This window comes from Pongo abelii, chromosome 10, assembly GCF_028885655.2.
Source record: "Pongo abelii isolate AG06213 chromosome 10, NHGRI_mPonAbe1-v2.0_pri, whole genome shotgun sequence".
In the NCBI taxonomy this organism is placed as follows: Eukaryota; Metazoa; Chordata; class Mammalia; order Primates; family Hominidae; genus Pongo; species Pongo abelii.
In genome coordinates this window covers 97,204,931-97,224,862 of record NC_071995.2, presented here as the reverse complement: position 1 = coordinate 97,224,862, position 19,932 = coordinate 97,204,931, and the positions used below count along the sequence as shown (strand labels likewise).

Genomic DNA, 19,932 nt, shown 5'->3' with positions numbered 1-19,932 from the left:
AGGTGGATAACTTGAGCCCAGGAGTTCAAGACCAGCCTGGGCAACATGGCAAAACACTATCTCTACAAAAAATTTTTTAAAAACCACCAAGTACTCTCACAGCATATGATGCCACTGAGAACCACCAAGTACTCTCAGCATATGATGCCACTGAGAAAGATACAACATCATTGGTATTCTTGCCAAATATGTATAACTTCAATCTAGTCAGGAGAAAACATCACACAAAATCAAATTTGGGTATACTGTACAAAATTACTAGCCAGTACTCTTCAAAGGTGACAAGGCCATGAAAGATAAAGACTGATAAATTTTCACAGATTTGAGGAGACTGAAAAAAATGACAAGTAGGGAAACAAGACAATCATATGCAATACGGGATCCTAAATTGGCCTGGACCACAAAAAGAACACATAGATTAGTGAACAGTATTGTATCAATGTTAATTTTCTGGCTTTAACAACCGTACTATGGTTATATAAAATGTTAATATTAGGGGAAGCTAGGTGAAGGACTTACGCATAGAAACTATCTACTATTTTGTAACTTTTCAATAAATCTAAAATTATTTCAAAGGAAAAAGGAAAAAAAAAAGTAAACCAAGATGCAAGTACCTGAAGCTGGCTGCAATTCTTCTCTGTAAGAAAATCTACTTGAAGATCATGTAAATAATAACGAAACGACTTTCCATTCCGATCACAGAATAAAAGAGACTTATTTACAAACTCCTGCAGTATGTCTTCAACTTCTTCAGTTTCCATGTCCCAGAGAATACATAACACCTAGGAATCATTTTAAGTATTTAATATGCCACAAAAGTACAATGACCAGGACTGCAGATAGGTATTATCACACACACAAAAAAAACGGTATCTTAAAGCCCCGAGTAAGAATGTCTCCATTTCTTAAGAAGAAACTCAACTACTCCTCAAGACAGAAAAGAGAAAGAGAAGTCAGATGCTTCTTCAGCTGCACTAGAACCACAGAAATAGGTTAACTCCTGAGTTCAACACAAAGCCCCTAACGGAGGCTAACAGCAGAGGGACTTCTACACCCAACACCCCACCACCTCAGTCCCCTGGGTCTTATCCTTCCAAGGTTCTCTGTAACAACATGCTCAGTACTATATCAAAGCTTACATGCAATAAATACCCAATGATGAGGATCATTGATCCCATTACCTTTGTAGGCACCTTAACGTCCTTCTGAAGGATGGAAAGATCTGTGTAATAATCTTTGATGTCTTCTCTGAGCATTTCAACACTTATAGACATGGCTTCATCTAGAGCCTCATAATCATAAGACGAAGATTTCCTTATTCTCTTAAACTGCTTATTCTGAAGCTGTTTGAGGTAGTACTCCCAGCGATTGGGAAAATCACGTAAAAGTGCACCAATTAAAGATACTACAAGGGGAGAGCCTTAAAAAAAAAAATGAAGTCACTGTGCTAATATCATCCTATTTTGTCACTAATAAGAATCAACTTACTTACTTACATTACTAAGAAACAATTTCTGCTGCATGTTATCAAAAGCCTTAAGTATTTATCACTCTTGACTTCACTTCTAGATATTTATTCCAAAAAAAATTAGAAATAAGAAAGATTTCATTTAATAAGTTCCTGATTATCTTTATTAAGTCAAAATAACATAGATCAAACCTGGCTAAGATGTCGTTACAAAAAAATATATATATATTATATATATATTTTTTGTAAAGACATCTTATAATATTATAATATATAATATATTATATATAATAAATATAATAATAATATATATTATACATAATATATATAATATATATAATAATAATATATATTATACATAATATATATAATATATAATAATAATATATATTATACATAATATATATAATATATATAATAATAATATATATTATACATAATATATATAATATATATAATAATAATATATATTATACATAATATATAATATATATTATAATAATATATATTATCATAATATATAATATATATTATAATAATATATATTATACATAATATATAATATATATTATAATAATATATATTATACATAATATATATATTATATATTATAATATATATATTATACATAATATATATAATATATATTATAATAATATATATATATGCGCCAGCCTGAGCAACATAATGAGACCTTGTCTCTACTAAAACTAAAAATTAGAAAAATCAGCCAGGTGTGGTGGTGCGTGCCTATAGTGCCGGCTACTTAGGAGGCTGAGGTGGGAGGATTGCTTCAGCCCAGGAGGTTGAGGCTACAGTGAGCCATGACGGCACCACTGCATCCTAGCCTGAGGAACAGTGTGAGACTCTGTCTTAAAGAAAAAGAAAAGAATGATTAAGTTTAAGGATATTCATCACAGCATACTTAGAATAGTGAAAAAATCTTAAACAACGTAAACAATGTCCAATAATAGAGAAGTGGTTGAATAAATTAAGATATATCAATATTATGCCACTGGTAAATTTTTTTCAAAAAAATATTTAACAACATGGGAAAATGCTGAAGATATAGAAAAAGGGTAAGATCCGGCTGGGTGTGGTGACATGCGTCTGTAGTCCTAGCACTTTGGGAGGCTGAGGTGGGAGGATTGCTTGAGGGCAGAAGTTTGAGACCTGCCTGGGCAACATAGTGAGACCCTGTCCCTACAAAAAAATTTAAAAATTACCCAGGTGTGGTGGTGGGTATCTGCAGTCCCAGCTACTCAGGAGGCTGGGGCAGGAGAATTGCCTAAGCCAAGACATTCAAGGCTGCAGTGAGCTGTGATCTTACTGCACGCCAGCCTGGGTGACAGAGCAAGACCCTGGCTCTTTAAAAAAAAGGGCAAAATCCAAAACTACGTATACATAATCTCAATTTTTTTAATCTTTGTTCTAAAAGACTGGAGGCAATACTCTCATGATGCTAATAATTATCAGGTTATGGATAATTTCTATTTTTTCTTTAGTTTCACACATTTTCAAAATGGACATGCATCACCCTTTGTAATAACTACAAATCAAGCATTTTTTCTAAGTGTAAGATTTCTTTAAAAATAAACAAAACTGGCCACGTGTGGTGGCTCACGCCTGTAATCCCAGCACTTTGGGTGGCCGAGGCAGGTGGATCACGAGGTCAGGAGTTCAAGACTACCCTGGCCAAGATGGTGAAACCCCATCTCTACTAAAACTACAAAAATTAGCTGGGTGAGGTAGCACACACCTGTAATCCCAGCTACTAGGGGGCTGAGGCGGGAGGATCACTTGAACCTGGGCAGCAGAGGTTGCAGTGAGCAGAGGTCACGCCACTGCACTCCAGCCTGGGCGACAGAGTGAGACAGTCTCAAAAAATAAATAAATAAATAAACAAACAAAACTGTGTGTCTATTTGATGGCAGAATGAAAAATAAGGTGGCCAGGTATGGTAGCTCATGCCTATAATCCCAGCACTTTGGGAGGCCAAAGCGGGCAATCACCTGAGGTCAGGAGTTCGAGACCAGCCTGACCAACATGGCGAAACCCCGTCTCTACTGAAAATACAAAAATTAGCCAGGCATGGTGGAACATGCCTGTAGTCCCAGATACTCGGGAGGCTGAGGCAGAAGAACTGCTTGAACCTGGGAGGCAAAAGTTGCAGTGAGCCGAGATCACGCCACTGCACTCCAGCCTGGACGACAGAGTGAGACTTGTCTCAAAAGAGAAAAAAAAAGAAAAAGAAGAAAAATAAGGTATTTCCAAGCATAACAATAATGAAAGAAATAATTTTAAGAGTTGATAGATTTGACTGTTTAAAATTTTAAGCTTCTATATGTCAAAAGAATACAACAAATAAAAGGTACACAAAAAAACTGGGAAACAGGCTGGACATGGTGACTCATGCCTGTAGTCCCAGTGCTTTGGGAGGCTAAGGCAAGAGGATCATTTGAGGCAAGTAGTTCAAGACCAGCCTGGGCAACACAGTGAGATTCTATATATAAATTTTAAATTAAAAAATTGTTTTACTGGGAAATAATACTTGTAAAAATATGACAAAGAGCTAATAGTTTCTATTTTTTGAGTATTTAGAAATAAACTAAAAATACTTATATCAAAAAAGAAAAGTGAGTCAAGGATAATTTCTTAAAGTCAAGGATAATTTCTTAAAATATATTCAATAAACAAGTAAAAAGTTTAACTTCACTAACAAAAAATGCAAATTAAGACACCAGTTTTTACTTACCAAATTAGAACACTATTTTTATAAAATCCCAAGCAAAAACAAGTTTTAAATCTGATTCTCACTATATTTTTAACTCTGACAGCAGAGGTCACATCTGTGTCTCACTTCTCTCACTAATGTGGTCTCTAACACACTGTGGGTAGATGGTAAATATTATTTTAATGAATAAATAAATACCATAATATCATGTATCCATTTAAGATATCAGAGAACCTAAAATACTAAATCTCCCAGAAAAGTTTTTGGATGTTCATGTGCTAAATTATCATATTCATTAGCTCAATTTACAAAAGGGAAATTATATAACTCCCTATAATCTCCTCATAAACAAATAAATAACCATACCTTTACATTCTTTTATAATACTATGAGCTTGTTCTGGCAAATCTGCCTTCTTCATATTAACAAAAAGGGATAAAATTTCAAGTCCTTTTTCCTTTCCTAAGGAACTCTCCACAGGGACTACATATTTAGGACCTGCAAACAAAAATCACAAGACAAAGTAAGTAATTTGGTATGTCACATATTTAAATGTAATTGAATTAAATATAAAGGTACTAAAAAGTAAATGAGTAATCCTTACCCATTACTGAATCTGTAACACTCTTGTCTCTGGTTGTAAGAAGAATCTGACACTGATTGTCAAAAGCTTTCAACACCCAAGAGTCCCAAACATCATCCAAGATCAACAGAGACCTAATTTTAAAAAAATATATTAATCACTAATGACACATCTTAAGCTTCCTTTTAAAAAGATAATCCCACCAGTGTCTTTTAAAATCTACCAAATTAAAAATTTTTTTAAACAAATAGATGGCTAGATCTAGGAAAATGATTCTTCCTCTTTGCTATACTCTTCTCAATATGCTGATTCAAATAAGGAAAAAAAAAATTAGAGACTGCCTTCTCCTCAAACCCTAAATCAGAACATATTAAAATTACAGATCCTACCATAAAAGGTTCAGCCATCACTTACTGAGTGCCAAAAAAAAAAAAAAGCGACCATTACTATCCAAGTAATGGGATTTTCCAACTCAGTCTTTATGCACCAGAACCAAACCAGAACTGAGCTCAGGTTAGCATGAGAATGAATCATACAATAATGATGATATGTGACCATTTTTTACCTATAAAACTAGCGATTTCATATGTTGTAACCTAAAAGAATATTACCTTTCATTTGGTATACAAGTGTTTCTTTCTAATCAATTTGTTTATTCATAGTAACCAAGAACCTCTATGCCAATTCCCAATTGTTCTCTCCAAAAACTTTTCTAAACTCACTAGAACAGATGAGGGGAAAAAATATAACTAAAACCTGATAGCATAATTATACAATAACATTTTTGTCTGAATGACACACTACGGCTGTACATACAAAACAAAATACTCTAGGCCTGTAATCCCAGCACTTTGGGAGGCCAGGGTGGGTGGATCACCTGAGGTCGGGAGTTCGAGACCAGCCTGACCAACATGGAGAAATCCCGTCTCTAATATAATATTAGCCAGGCGAGGTGGCACAAGCCTGTAATCCCAGCTACTCAAGAGGCTGAGGCAGAGAATCGCTTGAACCCGGGAGGCAGAGGTTGCAGTGAACCGATATCACGCCATTGCACTCCAGCCTGGGCAACAAGAGCGAAACTCCATCTTAAAAAATAAATAAATAAATAAATACTCTAGGCACATATATAGGTTGAAAAATTACAAAGCATAAACCAAATGAGACTGAGAGATTTAAAAAATATGCCTGGCTTTATAAGCTAGTCTGACACATCTGAAAGTGGCTACATTATTTTACTCAACAGAAGTCAATTTTATTCTTGCAAAAAAAAGGGAAAGTAGAACTAGGGAAAAGTTACAGAGCAATTAAAGAGGGAAGGGTTAGTGATCTCAATCCTATTTCCTCTACACAGATCAATATCAAGAGAAGGAGGGGCCGGGTGCAGTGGCTCACGCCTGTAATCCTAGCACTTTGGGAGGCCGAGGTGGGCAAATCACGAGGTCAGGAGATCAAGACCATCCTGGCTAACACGGTGAAACCCCATCTCCACTAAAAATACAAAAAATTAGCCCGGCGTGCGGCGGGCGCCTGTAGTCCCAGCTACTCAGAGGCTGAGGCAGGAGAATCACTTGAACCCAGGAGGCGGAGCTTCAGTGAGCAGAGATTGCACCATAAAAATATAACGAATATGCATCAGAATCACCTAGTAGGCTTTTCCCAAAAATACTCTTCTCACCCTATATTGTGATATTAATACCCTTATCAATTTGAGAATCACTGCCATACTCAGCAACTGCTACATATGAAAGTATACTGCATCCTTGGGTGCATTAGGGCATTTTTAAAAAGTGCAGAGCCACTACCTAACTCTCACTCAATATACTATAACACTCCCAAGGAATGCTTTATTTATCTTTGTACTTGCAGCACTTGGCCCAGAACCTGGCACAACACTCAATGTTGGTTAAATGAACAAATGAAAGAGAGGCTGTTAAGATGACAGAAATCAAATTGTTGACTGAATCCAAGGTTATACTCTTAAGACAAGCAGCAACTAAACTGCTGTCTCCCTTTTGGCTAATGAAAACTGTGAAACACTTGGTAACAGTACCTGGCACATAATTATAATGGTAAGTATTTGCTGAATTAATTAACTGTTGAACAAACAAAACAAACTCACTCCTGAAGTATATGGAAGTATTAGAGTTACATGTCTATTTCTAGAAACTAAGACAATCCAACAGAAGAGCCCCATTAAAAATCCTTCCTGACTTTTTTTTTAATTGAAACAGGGTCTTCCTCTGCCACCCAAGCTGGAATACAGTGGCACAATCTGGGTTCACTGCAGCCTCAATCTCCCAGGCTCAAGTGATCCTCCCACCTTAGCCTCCTGAGTAACTGGGACCACAGGTGTGTACCACCACACCAGATTAATTTTTGTATTTTTTAGAAAGACAGGGTTTCATCATGTTGCCCATGCTGGTCGAACTCCTGGACTCAAGCAAACTAGCCACCATGGCCTCCCAAAGTGCTGGGACTACAGGCATGAGCCACTGTGCCTGGCCCCTTCCTGACATTTATCAGTTGTCTGCATTTATTCTCTCTTGTTCTATGTTAACCCATTAGAAATAACAGATTCAAAGAAGTTTGCACTCTCTAGCAAAGACCACTCACCAACTCACCTACTTAAGACATTTCCTGAAAGCCTACAATGGTACATATGAGATGATGTGGTCGGTAGGATGCAAAGAGAAAAAGCAATTTTAGGCCGAGTGGCAGCCACTTTTTTTTTCTTTTTAAATACAAGAGAGAAAAGCAGGAAAGCAATGGCTCTTTCTTTCTTTCTCTCTCTTTCTTTTTTTTTTTTTTTTCTGACGGAGTTTCACTCTTATTGCCCAGGCTATAGTGCAATGGCACGATCGACCTCCGCCTCCCGGGTTCAAGTGATTCTCCTGCCTCAGCCTCCTGAGCAGCTGGGATTACAGGCATGCGCCACCAACACCTGGCTAATTTTGTACGTTTAGTAGAGATGGGGTTTCACCATGTTAGTCAGGCTGGTCTTGAACTCCTGACCTCAGGTGATCCAACCGCCTCAGCCTCCCAAAGTGCTGGGATTACAGGCATGAGCCACTGTGCCTGGTTGCAATGGTTCTCTCTTATCCTCCCTATAGGACAGCAGGAAAAAGGCATGATGTTCTCAAGAGGTCAGTAGTTACATCTTATTGGGACTTGACACACCAACTAAATTTGACCATCGGTACCTTGGGTGTTTGCGAAGCATCAGAATGCGGAGACGGTCTTTAGCCTCTTCAATATTAAGTGGAAGCCTCTGGGAAAAACTCTCATCCTGATCCAACCGTGTGCAAAGATTCTGCAGTTTCATCAGAAGCCCAGATTTGTCTTGTTTCCCAACTGAAACCCAGTGCACTCCCCCTGGGAAACAACCTAGTGAGGGAAAGAATAATGAACTTAAGGCCTTTCAACAGGAGTACTCCTTTAAATGGTTTTACTGTTAAGCATCAGATTTACTCCAATTTTCAATCCCATCACATCTTCAACCTCTCTTGATTTAGAGTATAAATTTTACATGCAAGATACTGGTAGGCTTTATATCCTGAATCCAAGACAAGTTGAAGATGTGAAGAAACTGAAGTTTGGAGTAAATCTGTGGCTTATCGGGAAAATCTTACCAAGTAAAGTTTTATGATCTTTGTCCTGTGTTGTCAGTGATCACTGCACAGCACAGTTTCTAAACCTTGTACTCTTGACTTTGGGATGGCAATTCTTCGTTGTAAGGGACTGTCCTATGTATTATAGGATTTTTTACAGCCTCTTTGGTCTCTATCCACTAGATGCCAATAGGATTCCCCTTCACCAGTACTGACAAACAAAAATGTCTCCAAACATTGTCAAATGTCACCTGGCGGGGTGTGAAATCATCCCTCGTTGAGAACTACTGATGTCCTGGAACATATAACTCACCCATTATGGTTTTCTTATACAGACTTAAAATAGGAAGTTAGATTCAAGTCTGGCTCTACTGCTTACTAGCTAAGCAATCTTTATCAAATCATTTAACCTCAGTCTCATTTGTTATACTGAAATAAGGCTGTCTAGCCCACCTATTTCAGAGTTGCTGTGAAAAATTAATGATATAAAATATGTGAAATTGCTATGTTAAGCATAAAGGATTAAAACAGGTTATTAGTGTTATGGATCTGAGAGCAACTTACCAATATTAAGCTTCAAACTAGTAAACACTAGGAATGGCCATGATTATTATTACTGTTATCATCATCATTGTTAATTGAGCCATAAAACATCTTGAAATATGTATTTTTATTTACATATTGTCAGGAGCCAAAATCTTAAGTCTTCATAGACTATACTTAATCACCTCCACATAAATATACATATATAAAAAAGAGGGGTCCCTACGTGTAAAATATGGTAAACAGTAGCATTAGATCATTCCAGTAGCATCAATCATAAAGATTTATGTGATCTTAAACATACCAAAAAAAGCAAAAAACAGACTCAAAGATAAATGAATTAAATTACACCAAAGGGCAATTTATTTACTGGTATTCACAAATAATTAAATACAAATATAAATCACTACTTTAAAAACTTAATCACCCAAAAGAGATACTTGTATATATGCACAAAGATCTATTTACATCAGATATTTATTGGGCACTATTCTAAGAGTTCTATGTATGTTCATTCATTTAATCCTATAGCACACTATCAAGCAGATACTATTATCTTCATTTTGAAAATGAGGAAACTGAAGAATAGAAAAGTTGAGTAGTTTGCCCAAAGTTACACAGCTAATAAAGCAGAGTTGAGATTCAAACTTAAAGCATCAATGTTCAACTTCTACACTATTCTGCATCCACAAGAATATTCACTGCAGCATTGTTTGCAACAGGAAAAAGCTGGAAACAACCCACCTTAACCTACTATCCCATTGCAGGCTTCCAAAGTTTCAGGCAGGCCCAACTGAACCTTATATGTCAATGAATTTTGGAGTAGTGAATAGGACTTAACATATTAATTATGGAAATTAGACTTTTTATAACTTGAAGTGACGTGGAGTCTTTGAACCTGCACAAGGTCAAGGAAAGGATCAGTCCCAGAAAAGAGGAAGTAAGCAATGGTCTGGATGAAGCCTTGAGGAGCAAATACCTATTCCACTTCCCAGCATAGAGAAAAAAATCGGTTTTCACTCCAGATAAGAAGAGGACTAAAGAGTCAAGAGTATGTGCTAAGAAGCAACTGAATGATGGACAATAAAATGATGGACAATGATGGCTCAAGTCTAGGACAGGACTGATAGTAGAGATAATAGAGAGGATATTCTGGAATCAATGGATGAGAAGTCTTGGTAAGTCTATAGCATTAAACTTGAAGAATAAAATGGGTGGAGGTGGGTAAAGAGTAGAACAGAATGCTCAACATCAAGATTTCAAAAGCGCTGTAGTTCTAGTAATGACAAAGATCAGGGTCTAGCCCGTAATCAGGGAAGAGTTAAGAAATGTTCACAGGAGACAAAGAGGTTAAGGAGATAAGAGGCTAAGGTTTTGGATGACTCATCCACACAGGTATCAAAATCACTAAGAGTGCTAACAGACAAAGGGCATAAGAGGAAGGTTATAAGCTAAGAAATCCAATCGTCAATGAATAAGACAGTGATTACATCAATAGGAAAGATTAGAGACATGAACCTCAAAGCATTCAGCTGGAGAAGGGAGTATTAATGGTCTGGATGAGACAACAGAGAGCAAGAACAACGCCCACCCATTTCCTGGTGCTAAAGTATGTGGGATATAAAGGAAAAAAGTTGCCATGTCACTTAAGAAGGTTATGGAGAAGGTAGTAAACTCAGGAAACTGCCCAGTTTCAGATAAGGCAAGACGGCGAATATTCTAAGAAACTGATGATACAAGAGTTTCCTGCTCACAGAGGAGGAGTTCTACAGGGTATGGCAAAAACACATAGGAATGACAGAAGAAGACCTAGATCAGAATTTGCCAATGTACTGAACAGTGACTGCATGAAAGTCTAAAATATAACAAACAACTGGAGACAGAGAACTCTACAGTAACTGAGGTAGAGACAGGGCTGTGAAGCCTGGTTTGATTATCAGTGCCAATGTCTTAAAAGAAGGTAGACAAGCCCTATTGCTTACTCCTAAAGTTTCCTGAGGTCCCCTCAGGCCTCCTTCAGTGTAAGTTTACAGTTATGAAACAGCAAGTCCTTGAGACTTCACTTAAAGTTAAAGCTGTGTTCTGTATGTGTATATATTCATAAATGCAGAGAATAAAGTTTGGAAAAATTTACTCCGAACTGTTAACCAAGATTATCTCTAGGATAAGATTCAGAATTTAGAGCCAGGCACGGTGGCTCCCAGCACTTTGAGAGGCCAAGGCAGACAGACTGCTTGAGCCCAGGATTTCGAGACCAGCCTGAGTAACATGGTGAAACCACATCTCTAAAAAAATACAAAAAATTAGCCAGGCAAGGCCGGGTGCGGTGGCTCATGCCTGTAATCCCAGCACTTTGGGAGGCCGAGGTGGGCGGATCACAAGGTCAGGAGATCGAAACCATCCTGGCTAACACGGTGAAACCCCATTTCTAGAAAAATACAAAAAATTAGCTGGGTGTGGTGGCAGGTGCCTGTAGTCCCAGCTACTCGGGAGGCTGGGGCAGGAGAATGGCATGAACCCGGGAGGCGGAGCTTGCAGTGAGCCGAGATCGCGCCACTGCACTCCAACCTGGGCGACAGAGTGAGACTCTGTCTCAAAAAAAAAAAAAAAAATAGCCAGGCAAGGTGCTGTGCGCCTGTGGCCCAGCTACTCAGGAGGCTGAGGTGGGAGGATGACCTGAGCCTGGAAAGTTGAGTCTGTAGTGAGCCGGGATCATGCCATGCACTCCAGCCTAGGTGACAAAGTGAGACTCTGTCTCAAAAATAAAAATAAAAAGATTAAGAATTTAGGAGAAAGCAAAAAGGAGCAAGTAAGGAGAACTTTTATTTCTTTTTAAATGAAAATACTACTTTTAAAATATTTAAACAAACAAAAACAAACTATCTGTTGCTTTAAGTTTCCATTTTTTTTAATTTGTGCTATCTACCTAAAATTTGTAAAAATCGGCCAGGCACAGCGGCTCACGCCTGTAATCCCAGCACTTTGGGAGTCCGAGGCAAGGGGATCATTTGGTTCAGGTGTTCGAAACCAACCTGGCCAACATGGTGAAACCCCATCTCTACTAAAAATAGAAAAATTAGCCGGGTGTGGTGGCACACACCTGTAGTCCCAGCTACTTGGGAGGCTGAGGCAGGGGGACCGCCAAGAAGCAGAGGTTGCAGTGAGCCGAGATCATTGCACCCCAGCCTGGGCATCAGAGTGGGGCTCTGTCATAAAATAAAATAAAATAAAATAACATAACATAACATAAAATAACATAACATAAAATAAAATAACATAAAATAAAATAACATAAAATAAAATAACATAAAATAACAAAACAACATAAAATAACATAAAATAAAATAAAATAAAATTTGTAAAAATCATCCCAAGATTAAAGGTAAAGAAAGCATCCTGATATAGCTACCTAGCAAATTCTTTCATATTTTAATTTACGTACCTATTACCTAGGATCAAAGGCCTTTTTCCCTAAATTTAGGGAAAAAATTTAACTAAAAATTTAGGGCATTTAAACACATGCAAGAAAAGAGAAAACACTACCAGCTTTAAAAACGCAAACAGACCAAATGACCATCTGATATGTAAATCTGTAACCATCACAATATACCATTTAGTTAAAAACTGAACCATTAATTCCACATTTCAGAAAGAATCTAAACATCTTGACTATGGGCACAAGAGGGAGCAATTTAGCTTTGCATGAGGAGGCTGTATTTACAATTCATTCAGAGAAACTAATTCAGAGAAAAGTTGCCTTTATTCAGGGAAGACTCCACACTACTCTCACAGGAGGCTTATTCTGGTAGCAATTAATAATCTAATAACACAAAGAAATCTTGGAAAGGACAGAAACAAATAGGAACACAGCCTATGAAGAAATCATCCATGATTAAAAACCAACATATGAATACTGTAATGTAAAATGTCACTACTGTATTTAAAGATATGTCAATTCTTTACTATTTCCCTACAAATAAGAAAAAATTAAATCATTGAAATTTCAAAAGACAACTGGGTTACTTAAAACTGTATAGACATAAATAGTTAAAAACTATATATATATATATATATATATTTTTTTTTTTTTTTTTTTTTTTTGAGACAGCATCTCACTCTGTCACCCAGGATGGAGAGCAGTGGCGCAATCCTGGCTCACTGCAACCTCTGCCTCCCTGCAACCTCTGCCTCCCAGGTTCAAGCGATTCTCATGCCTCAGCCACCTGAGTAGCTGGGATTACGGGCATGCGCCACCACGCCCAGCAAATTTTTGTATTTTTAGTAGAGACGGGATTTCACCATGTTGGCCAGGATGGTCTCGAACTTCTGACCTCAAATGATCTGTCCACCTCGGCCTCCCAAAGTGCTGGGATTACAGGAATGAGCCACCACACCCAGCTAAAAGTTAAAAACTTAATATTCTTTAATTTATGCCAATCACCACCCAAAGAAAACATTTCCATAGGAACGACAATTTTAATCAAATTTAGAACTCTTATATTATCTGTACTTTTAAAAGAAAAGGTTTTGCAATACAATTAAATGTCAAAAATCCAATGTTCCTGTATTTGAGAATGGAAGTGAACTCCAGAGATTAAAATTTATCTTTGGGAAAGCACCTATTCTTGAATTAGTGGACATACAAAGGCAGACTCCAGAGAATAAAGAACTAAATATGAATAATAAGACTGTAATAGGACTACTTGAACAAAACTCAGGAAACACAAGTTAGAAGACAAAAAAAATTGATAAGTTTGACTACATCAGAGTTCTCGTCTACTGAGAACACCCAGGAAAAAAATTAATCAGATGGCAAATTAAAATAAGGTATTTAAAAGTCTAAAACCAGCTGGGCACAGTGGCTCACGCCTGTAATCCCAGCACTTTGGGAGGCGAGGCAGGGGGATCACCTGAGGTCGGGAGTTCAAGACCAGCCTGACCAACATGGAGAAACCCTGTCTCTACTAAAAATACAAAATTAGCCAGGCATGGTGGTGAGTGCCTGTAATCCCAGCTACTCAGGAGGCTGAGGCAGGACAATCGCTTGAATCTGGGAGGCGGAGATTGTGGTGAGCCAAGATCGCGCCATGGCACTCCAGCCTGGGCAACAACAGCGAAACTCCGTCTCAAAAAAAATAAAATAAAATAAAATAAAAGTCTAAAACCAACAAAGTCTAATGTCTAGAATATATAAGAAACTCCTAAAAAGAAAAAAGAAAAAAAAAATGGAAACCCCAATGGAAAATAGACAAATAATATAAACAAAATCCATAAAAAAAGAAACCCAAAAGGCTAACAACAAGCTTATGAAGAAATGTTCAAACTTGAGTTATCAGAGAAATGCAAAGTAAAAGATACAACTTTATAGAAGTTTGCCTGGCAAAAATTACAAAGCTGGATCATACCAAGTGTCACTGTACAAATGAAATTATCGGAGTCCCCATACTCATCTGGGGGAAAGGTACAGACTGGAGGGGAATCAAATTTGATATTTGTATATCCTATCATTTAGTAATTTTGGCTGGACATGGTGGCTCACACCTGTAACCCCAGCACTTTGGGAGGCCAAGGCAGGAGCATCACTTGAGCCCAGGAGTTTGAGACCAGCCTAGACAAGATAGCAAAAACCTGTCTCTACAAAAAAAATGTTTAAAAACACACCAAGCATGGTGGCTTACACCTGTAATTCCAGCACTTTGGGAGGCCAAGGCGGGTGAATTGCTTGAGCTCAGGAGTTCGAGACCAGCCTGGGTAACATGACAAAACCCCAACTCTACAAAAAATACAAAAATTAGCTGGGTGTGTCAGCATGCACCTGTGGTCCCAGCTACTCTGGAGGCTGAGGTGGGAAGATCACTTGAGCCCAAAAGGCAGAGGTTGCAGGGAGCCAAGATCGTGCCACTGCACTCCAGCCTGGGTGACAAAGCAAGACCCTGTTTCATAAATAAATAAACAATGAGCCAGGCATGGTGGCGTGTGCCTGTAGACCCAGCTACTCAGGAGGGTAAGGTGGGAGGATCACTTGAGCCTAAAAGTTTGAGGCTGCAGTGAGCTATGATATGGCCATTGCACTCAGCCTGGGCAGCAGGGTGACACTCTGTCTCTTTAAAAAAAAAACAAAAATAAATAAAAAATTACTAATTTTGCTCCTAGCTACAAATACCCAAGAAATTCTTACCCATATAAAAGTTCAACCCAGCTTTGCTGGAGCAGCAGAGAGTTGGATACAATCTACATTTCCATTTACTTAGGGCAATGAGCAGTAAAATGGGTTGGTGGCAATCAGGTGTAACAAATAATATGTATACATAGCAACAAGGATAAATCTTAAAAACACTGTGTCATGGGAGATAAAAAACACATAATACCATAACATCTATGCAAATTTAAAATACCTGCATACAAACAATATACATATTTTACAAGCGTACATACTTTACACAGACATTTACAAAGAACATACATTAAATACATTAGGAAAGGAAATAAGAATAGGAAATTTTGAAATGGAAATAAATAAATAAAGTGAGAAGCTCAGCCTAGTACAGATCTACTATAATAAGCCGTGAACTAAGGAATATGAATAACTCAATCCTCTGAACTTGAGATCCCACAAAAGTACATGAGGAATATGAATTAAGCTCACATGTACAGTTGCCAGTATCTCTAGGATTTTCTCAAAACAAAGTAGTTAAAACCTGTTCCAAGATAACAATTTATACGATATGACCCCTGAGTATTTAATTCCATAAATTGTTGGTCAATTTTAATCCCTAGAATTGAAAATTCATCACAATAATGTAGAGCAATTTAAATGGGGAGAAGGAGTGTTCTTTTAAACCTATAAATTGGAATATTATAAATATACAAAGAAAGTTCATCATAATATTGAAAGGAAAACTCATTCCTTCACACTAAAGGAACTTAAGCCAAATTTATCCTGAAATATCCTTGGTGATCAACTTTGCAGTAGGGGTTTAAAAAAATCCTTGGCTCTGAGACTTGAAAGGAGCTAAGTCTCAGGAAACTTCTCTGTAATGATAAAGGGGAAAAACCAAGGGTTAGGAATTGGGCATACTTCTGACAAGAGTATAGTCTATACCACTTACGAAGGCTATGAAATTAAACTGAGGCCATGTGTACACATAGATGTACCCTAGCCTCCATATTTCTAAGTCTCTTAGAGGCTTACTACTTATTCCAATCATTCTGTTTAAACTGTCTTAACCGTAGATCATGTTATACATACATATTAAAAAAAAAAAAAAAAAAAAAAGACTTTTTTTTTTTTGAGACGGAGTCTTGCTCTTGTTGCCCAGGCTGGAGTGCGGTGGTGCGATCTCAGCTCACTGCAACCTCCGCCTCCTAGGTTCAAGTGACTCTCCTGCCTCAGCCTCCCGAGTAGCTGGGATTACAGGCGCTCACCACCATACCCGGCTGATTTTTGTTGTATTTTTGGTAGAGACGGGATTTCACCATGTTGCCCAGGCTGGTCTTGAACTCCTGACCTCAGGTGATCCATGCCTCAGCTGGGATTACAAGCATGAGCCACCGTGCCTGGCCTACTAAAAAAAAAATTATTAACTACTAGAAGTTGGGAACTGTCTTTGAATTCCCCTAGAAGTGTCATACAGAGAGAACACTCTGATGAATGAGAACACACTGATGAATGGGGGCAGCCTAGAACTGATGGAGCTATACAACTGTTCCTGATGAATACCCTGAGAACCTACCAGGCTTGCTAAGGTCAGTGGTATACCTGCCGACATTTCTTAAACCCTCTTCTACCCAGTATGCCCTTTCCCACCCTAGTAACCACCCCACTACCCTTCCCACCTTCCCTAGTCTCCCATCCCTACCTTCACTGCCTGGCAAACTTTTATTCTTTCTCCAAACTCCCACTAAGATGTCATCTCATTCAGGAAGCCTGTCCTATCCATCCTCTCCCTTTAGAGAGTTAACATATCCTTCCTTTGTTCTAACTCTGTACCTTATACTTGTTTCTACCATTCAATTTATCACGTATTGATATAATATTTTTACATGTCTATCTACCTTACTAGACTAGGAAATGGACTAAGACACTTACCTTCTAAAAGGGAATGATCTCTAACAGCTTCTGCAGCTAATACAGACTTCCCACAGCCTGCCATTCCATGTATGGTGACCCATCCTGGTTCACCCTTCAATTTGGAGAGCTTCTGCTGAATCGCATTCACCAGCTTCTTCCTTGTGACAAAAACAACTGGCCTCTGTGGTACTCCACCTTCACACAGGACTGTCCTTACTAAAATCCAAAACAAAACAAGCATGAATGAATAGAACTTTGGAATAATTACTGAAGTAATACCATAAAAAACAAAGAGCAAAGCTGAGGCTTAGCCCGAAAATTTCCAAGAGAAGTAAGAACATGTGGCTAGCATATTAACTTCAATTTTCTGATTTCTCAGACCACAGAGAGGAAAGGCAAACATATATCCTTCAAGATGACTAAAGAAAATGGAAGTTTCTATCTATATCTGCTTTACTCACCCTATTATTTCCTGACTTTTCATTCCCTCTCATATTGAAGACTGGGAAGGCAAGTGTAAAAGGAAGAACATTTATGGAATACCTTTCAACAACATATATTTCTAAAGATTCTTGTTTTTTCCTATAAACTCTATAAACACAGAACTGGAAAATAAACAAAGGCCTATAAATTGTCTTATTGTCTCTAAAAATTAGGGTAGACATATCATCTCAGCAGTACAGTTCACTGGGCAAGAAGAAAATGTGAGAGTTAATATGCATGCAAATAAAAAATATTTAAATTGAAAACATCACTACAATTTTTTTAACATGCAGTTTTCAGTGAACTGGTCATGCTCTCTTCAGAAGATTACATCTACAATAAGACAAACCCAAAGCGATTTTGATAGCAAAGTGATAGAAGGTATAATGGATACAAACCATATGAAGTTATTCCACTAACTGAATCTTTACCACTGGAAGAAGAGACAACAGGAATGCCATCATGGAGAAGGGCAGCAAGATCTTTATATCCTTCATGTAGTAGAGCATTGTAGAACGATATGTAGGAATCATTATCTTTTTTAAGTATCATTTTAATTAGCATAGCTGCTCTTTGCTGTTGAGTGGGCTAAAAAAAATTAAGTAGTTTAGTATACAACAATGAATATGTATGCAACATAAAGTAGTGGAGACCAGTACAAGTTCTGAAATTCTAAAAATTTTTAAGGAAGTGTGGACTGCTTCAGAGAGCTTTACCTCATTTCTTACTTTTTCCTCTTCTGATATTGTTAAAAATCCATCACTAATCATGTGATCCATGATGTAGGATGTCTTGATGTCCTTTTCCAGAGCTTCTCTATGTTGAAGCAAACAATTTCGAGCTTTTGCATCCATCTTCCCTCAGATCTTTCTCTCTCTGAGCTGTCAAGCATGAGCTACAGCCAAAACACCGAAATATCTGTCAGGCCAATAAACATATGAAAAGATACATAATCTCACTAATAAACAAGAAACATAAAAACAACACAACTGATTTTTTTTCTGGGCAAAAATTTTTAAATGGACAAAACCCAGTGCTTGGAAAGGTATGAGAAAATGGGCATTCTTATGCACTAATTGGGGAAAGTAGAAAATGGATGCAATTTTTCTGGAAAGCAGTATAAGATACGGAAGTGTTTAAAATAAGCTTTCTCTCTAACCCAGAAATCCCATTTCTAAGGATTTACTTCAAGGAGACATTCAAACACATATGTAAAAATATCCACAAGGAGAATTAATCAGTTTCCAATCAGGTGTGGTAGCTCAAGCCTATAATCCCAGCACATTGGGAGGCTAGAGTAAAAAATAAAAAGAAAAAAGAATTAATGGAGGATGTTTCAGTGATGAACGCAACCTAAATGTCCATCATTCTGAATATAGATTTTAAAAATTAGGGTATGTATATAAAATGGAATATTATGCAGCCATTCAAAATTATGACACTTATCTCTACATATTGACATGGAAAGATGTTCACAATACTGCTGCTGAAAAAAAAAAAACAGAAACATGATTCCACATATAACACATAACGTGGGGGCCGGGCGCAGTGGCTCATGCCTGTAATCCCAGCACTGTGGGAGGCCGAGGCGGGTGTATCACGAGGTCAGGAGTTCAAGGCCAGCCTGGCCAAGATGGTGAAACCCTGTCTCTACTAAAAATACAAAATTAGCCAGGTGCAGTGGCAGGTGCCTGTAATCCCAGCTGCTCGGGAGGCTGAAGCAGGAGAACTGCTTGAACCAGGGCGGCAGAGGTTGCAGTGAGCCGAGACCACGCCACTGCACTCCAGCCTGGGCGACAGACTGAGACTCTGTCTCAAAAAAAGTGTTGGTATCATATGAATATATGTAGACATTTAGAAGTTTATTCATCAAAATGTTTGAGTTACTTCTGAGTAGCAAAATTTGAGATTTCTCCCCCACCTTGTCTTAATTTTTTTTTTTTTTTTTTTTTTTTAGTAGAGATTGGGTTTCGCCATGTTGACCAGCCTGGTCTTGAACTCCTGACTTCAGGTGATCCAACTGCCACAGCCTCCCAAAGTGCTGGGATTACACTTGTGAGCCCCACCATGCCCAGCCTCTACTGTCAATTTTTTTTAACACACATTATCATTTTTTACAATAAAATACTTCCTTTTTTAATTAAGGTTGTATAAAACAGTGATTACACTGAAGTCCTAATATTAAGAGACTTCTTGTTTTCCTTATCAAACATAAGAGTGAATAGAGCATTGTTACTATTGAGTATTAGTTCTCATTCAAGGAGGATATCAGCTCTAGGTCTTCCTTGCTAAACACATTTCCCACAAAGCAACAGGAAACACTTTCTGATGTCGTTTCTCAGACCAAGAGGACATGAGGAAAGAATAATAGCCTTTATAGTAAAATACTTGACGTTTCTAGCAACTTTATTTCAAATATAATGCAAATTTTTCCGTGGGCAT

The 19,932-nt window shown here is 37.7% G+C and overlaps 1 protein-coding gene across 14 annotated transcripts in view; it reads right to left on the bottom strand.

Moving 5' to 3' along the window:
• Nucleotides 1-19,932, bottom strand: part of APAF1 (apoptotic peptidase activating factor 1) — a 90,228-nt gene that overhangs the window by 68,686 nt on the left and 1,610 nt on the right. For 8 of the 14 annotated variants that reach the window (XM_054528153.2, XM_054528157.2, XM_054528160.2 and 5 more), the window contains exons 2-9: nucleotides 18,207-18,408; nucleotides 17,889-18,078; nucleotides 17,026-17,223; nucleotides 7,986-8,169; nucleotides 4,807-4,919; nucleotides 4,569-4,700; nucleotides 1,182-1,420; nucleotides 615-782 (exon numbers count right to left, since the gene is read on the bottom strand). In XM_054528153.2, the coding sequence (XP_054384128.1) occupies nucleotides 615-782; nucleotides 1,182-1,420; nucleotides 4,569-4,700; nucleotides 4,807-4,919; nucleotides 7,986-8,169; nucleotides 17,026-17,223; nucleotides 17,889-18,078; nucleotides 18,207-18,344 (1,362 nt within the window). In that variant the 5' untranslated portion in view covers nucleotides 18,345-18,408. The remainder of the gene's footprint in view (nucleotides 1-614; nucleotides 783-1,181; nucleotides 1,421-4,568; nucleotides 4,701-4,806; nucleotides 4,920-7,985; nucleotides 8,170-17,025; nucleotides 17,224-17,888; nucleotides 18,079-18,206; nucleotides 18,409-19,932) is intronic. The other 6 variants (XM_063711858.1, XM_054528154.2, XM_063711861.1 and 3 more) reach the window with 1 other exon arrangement.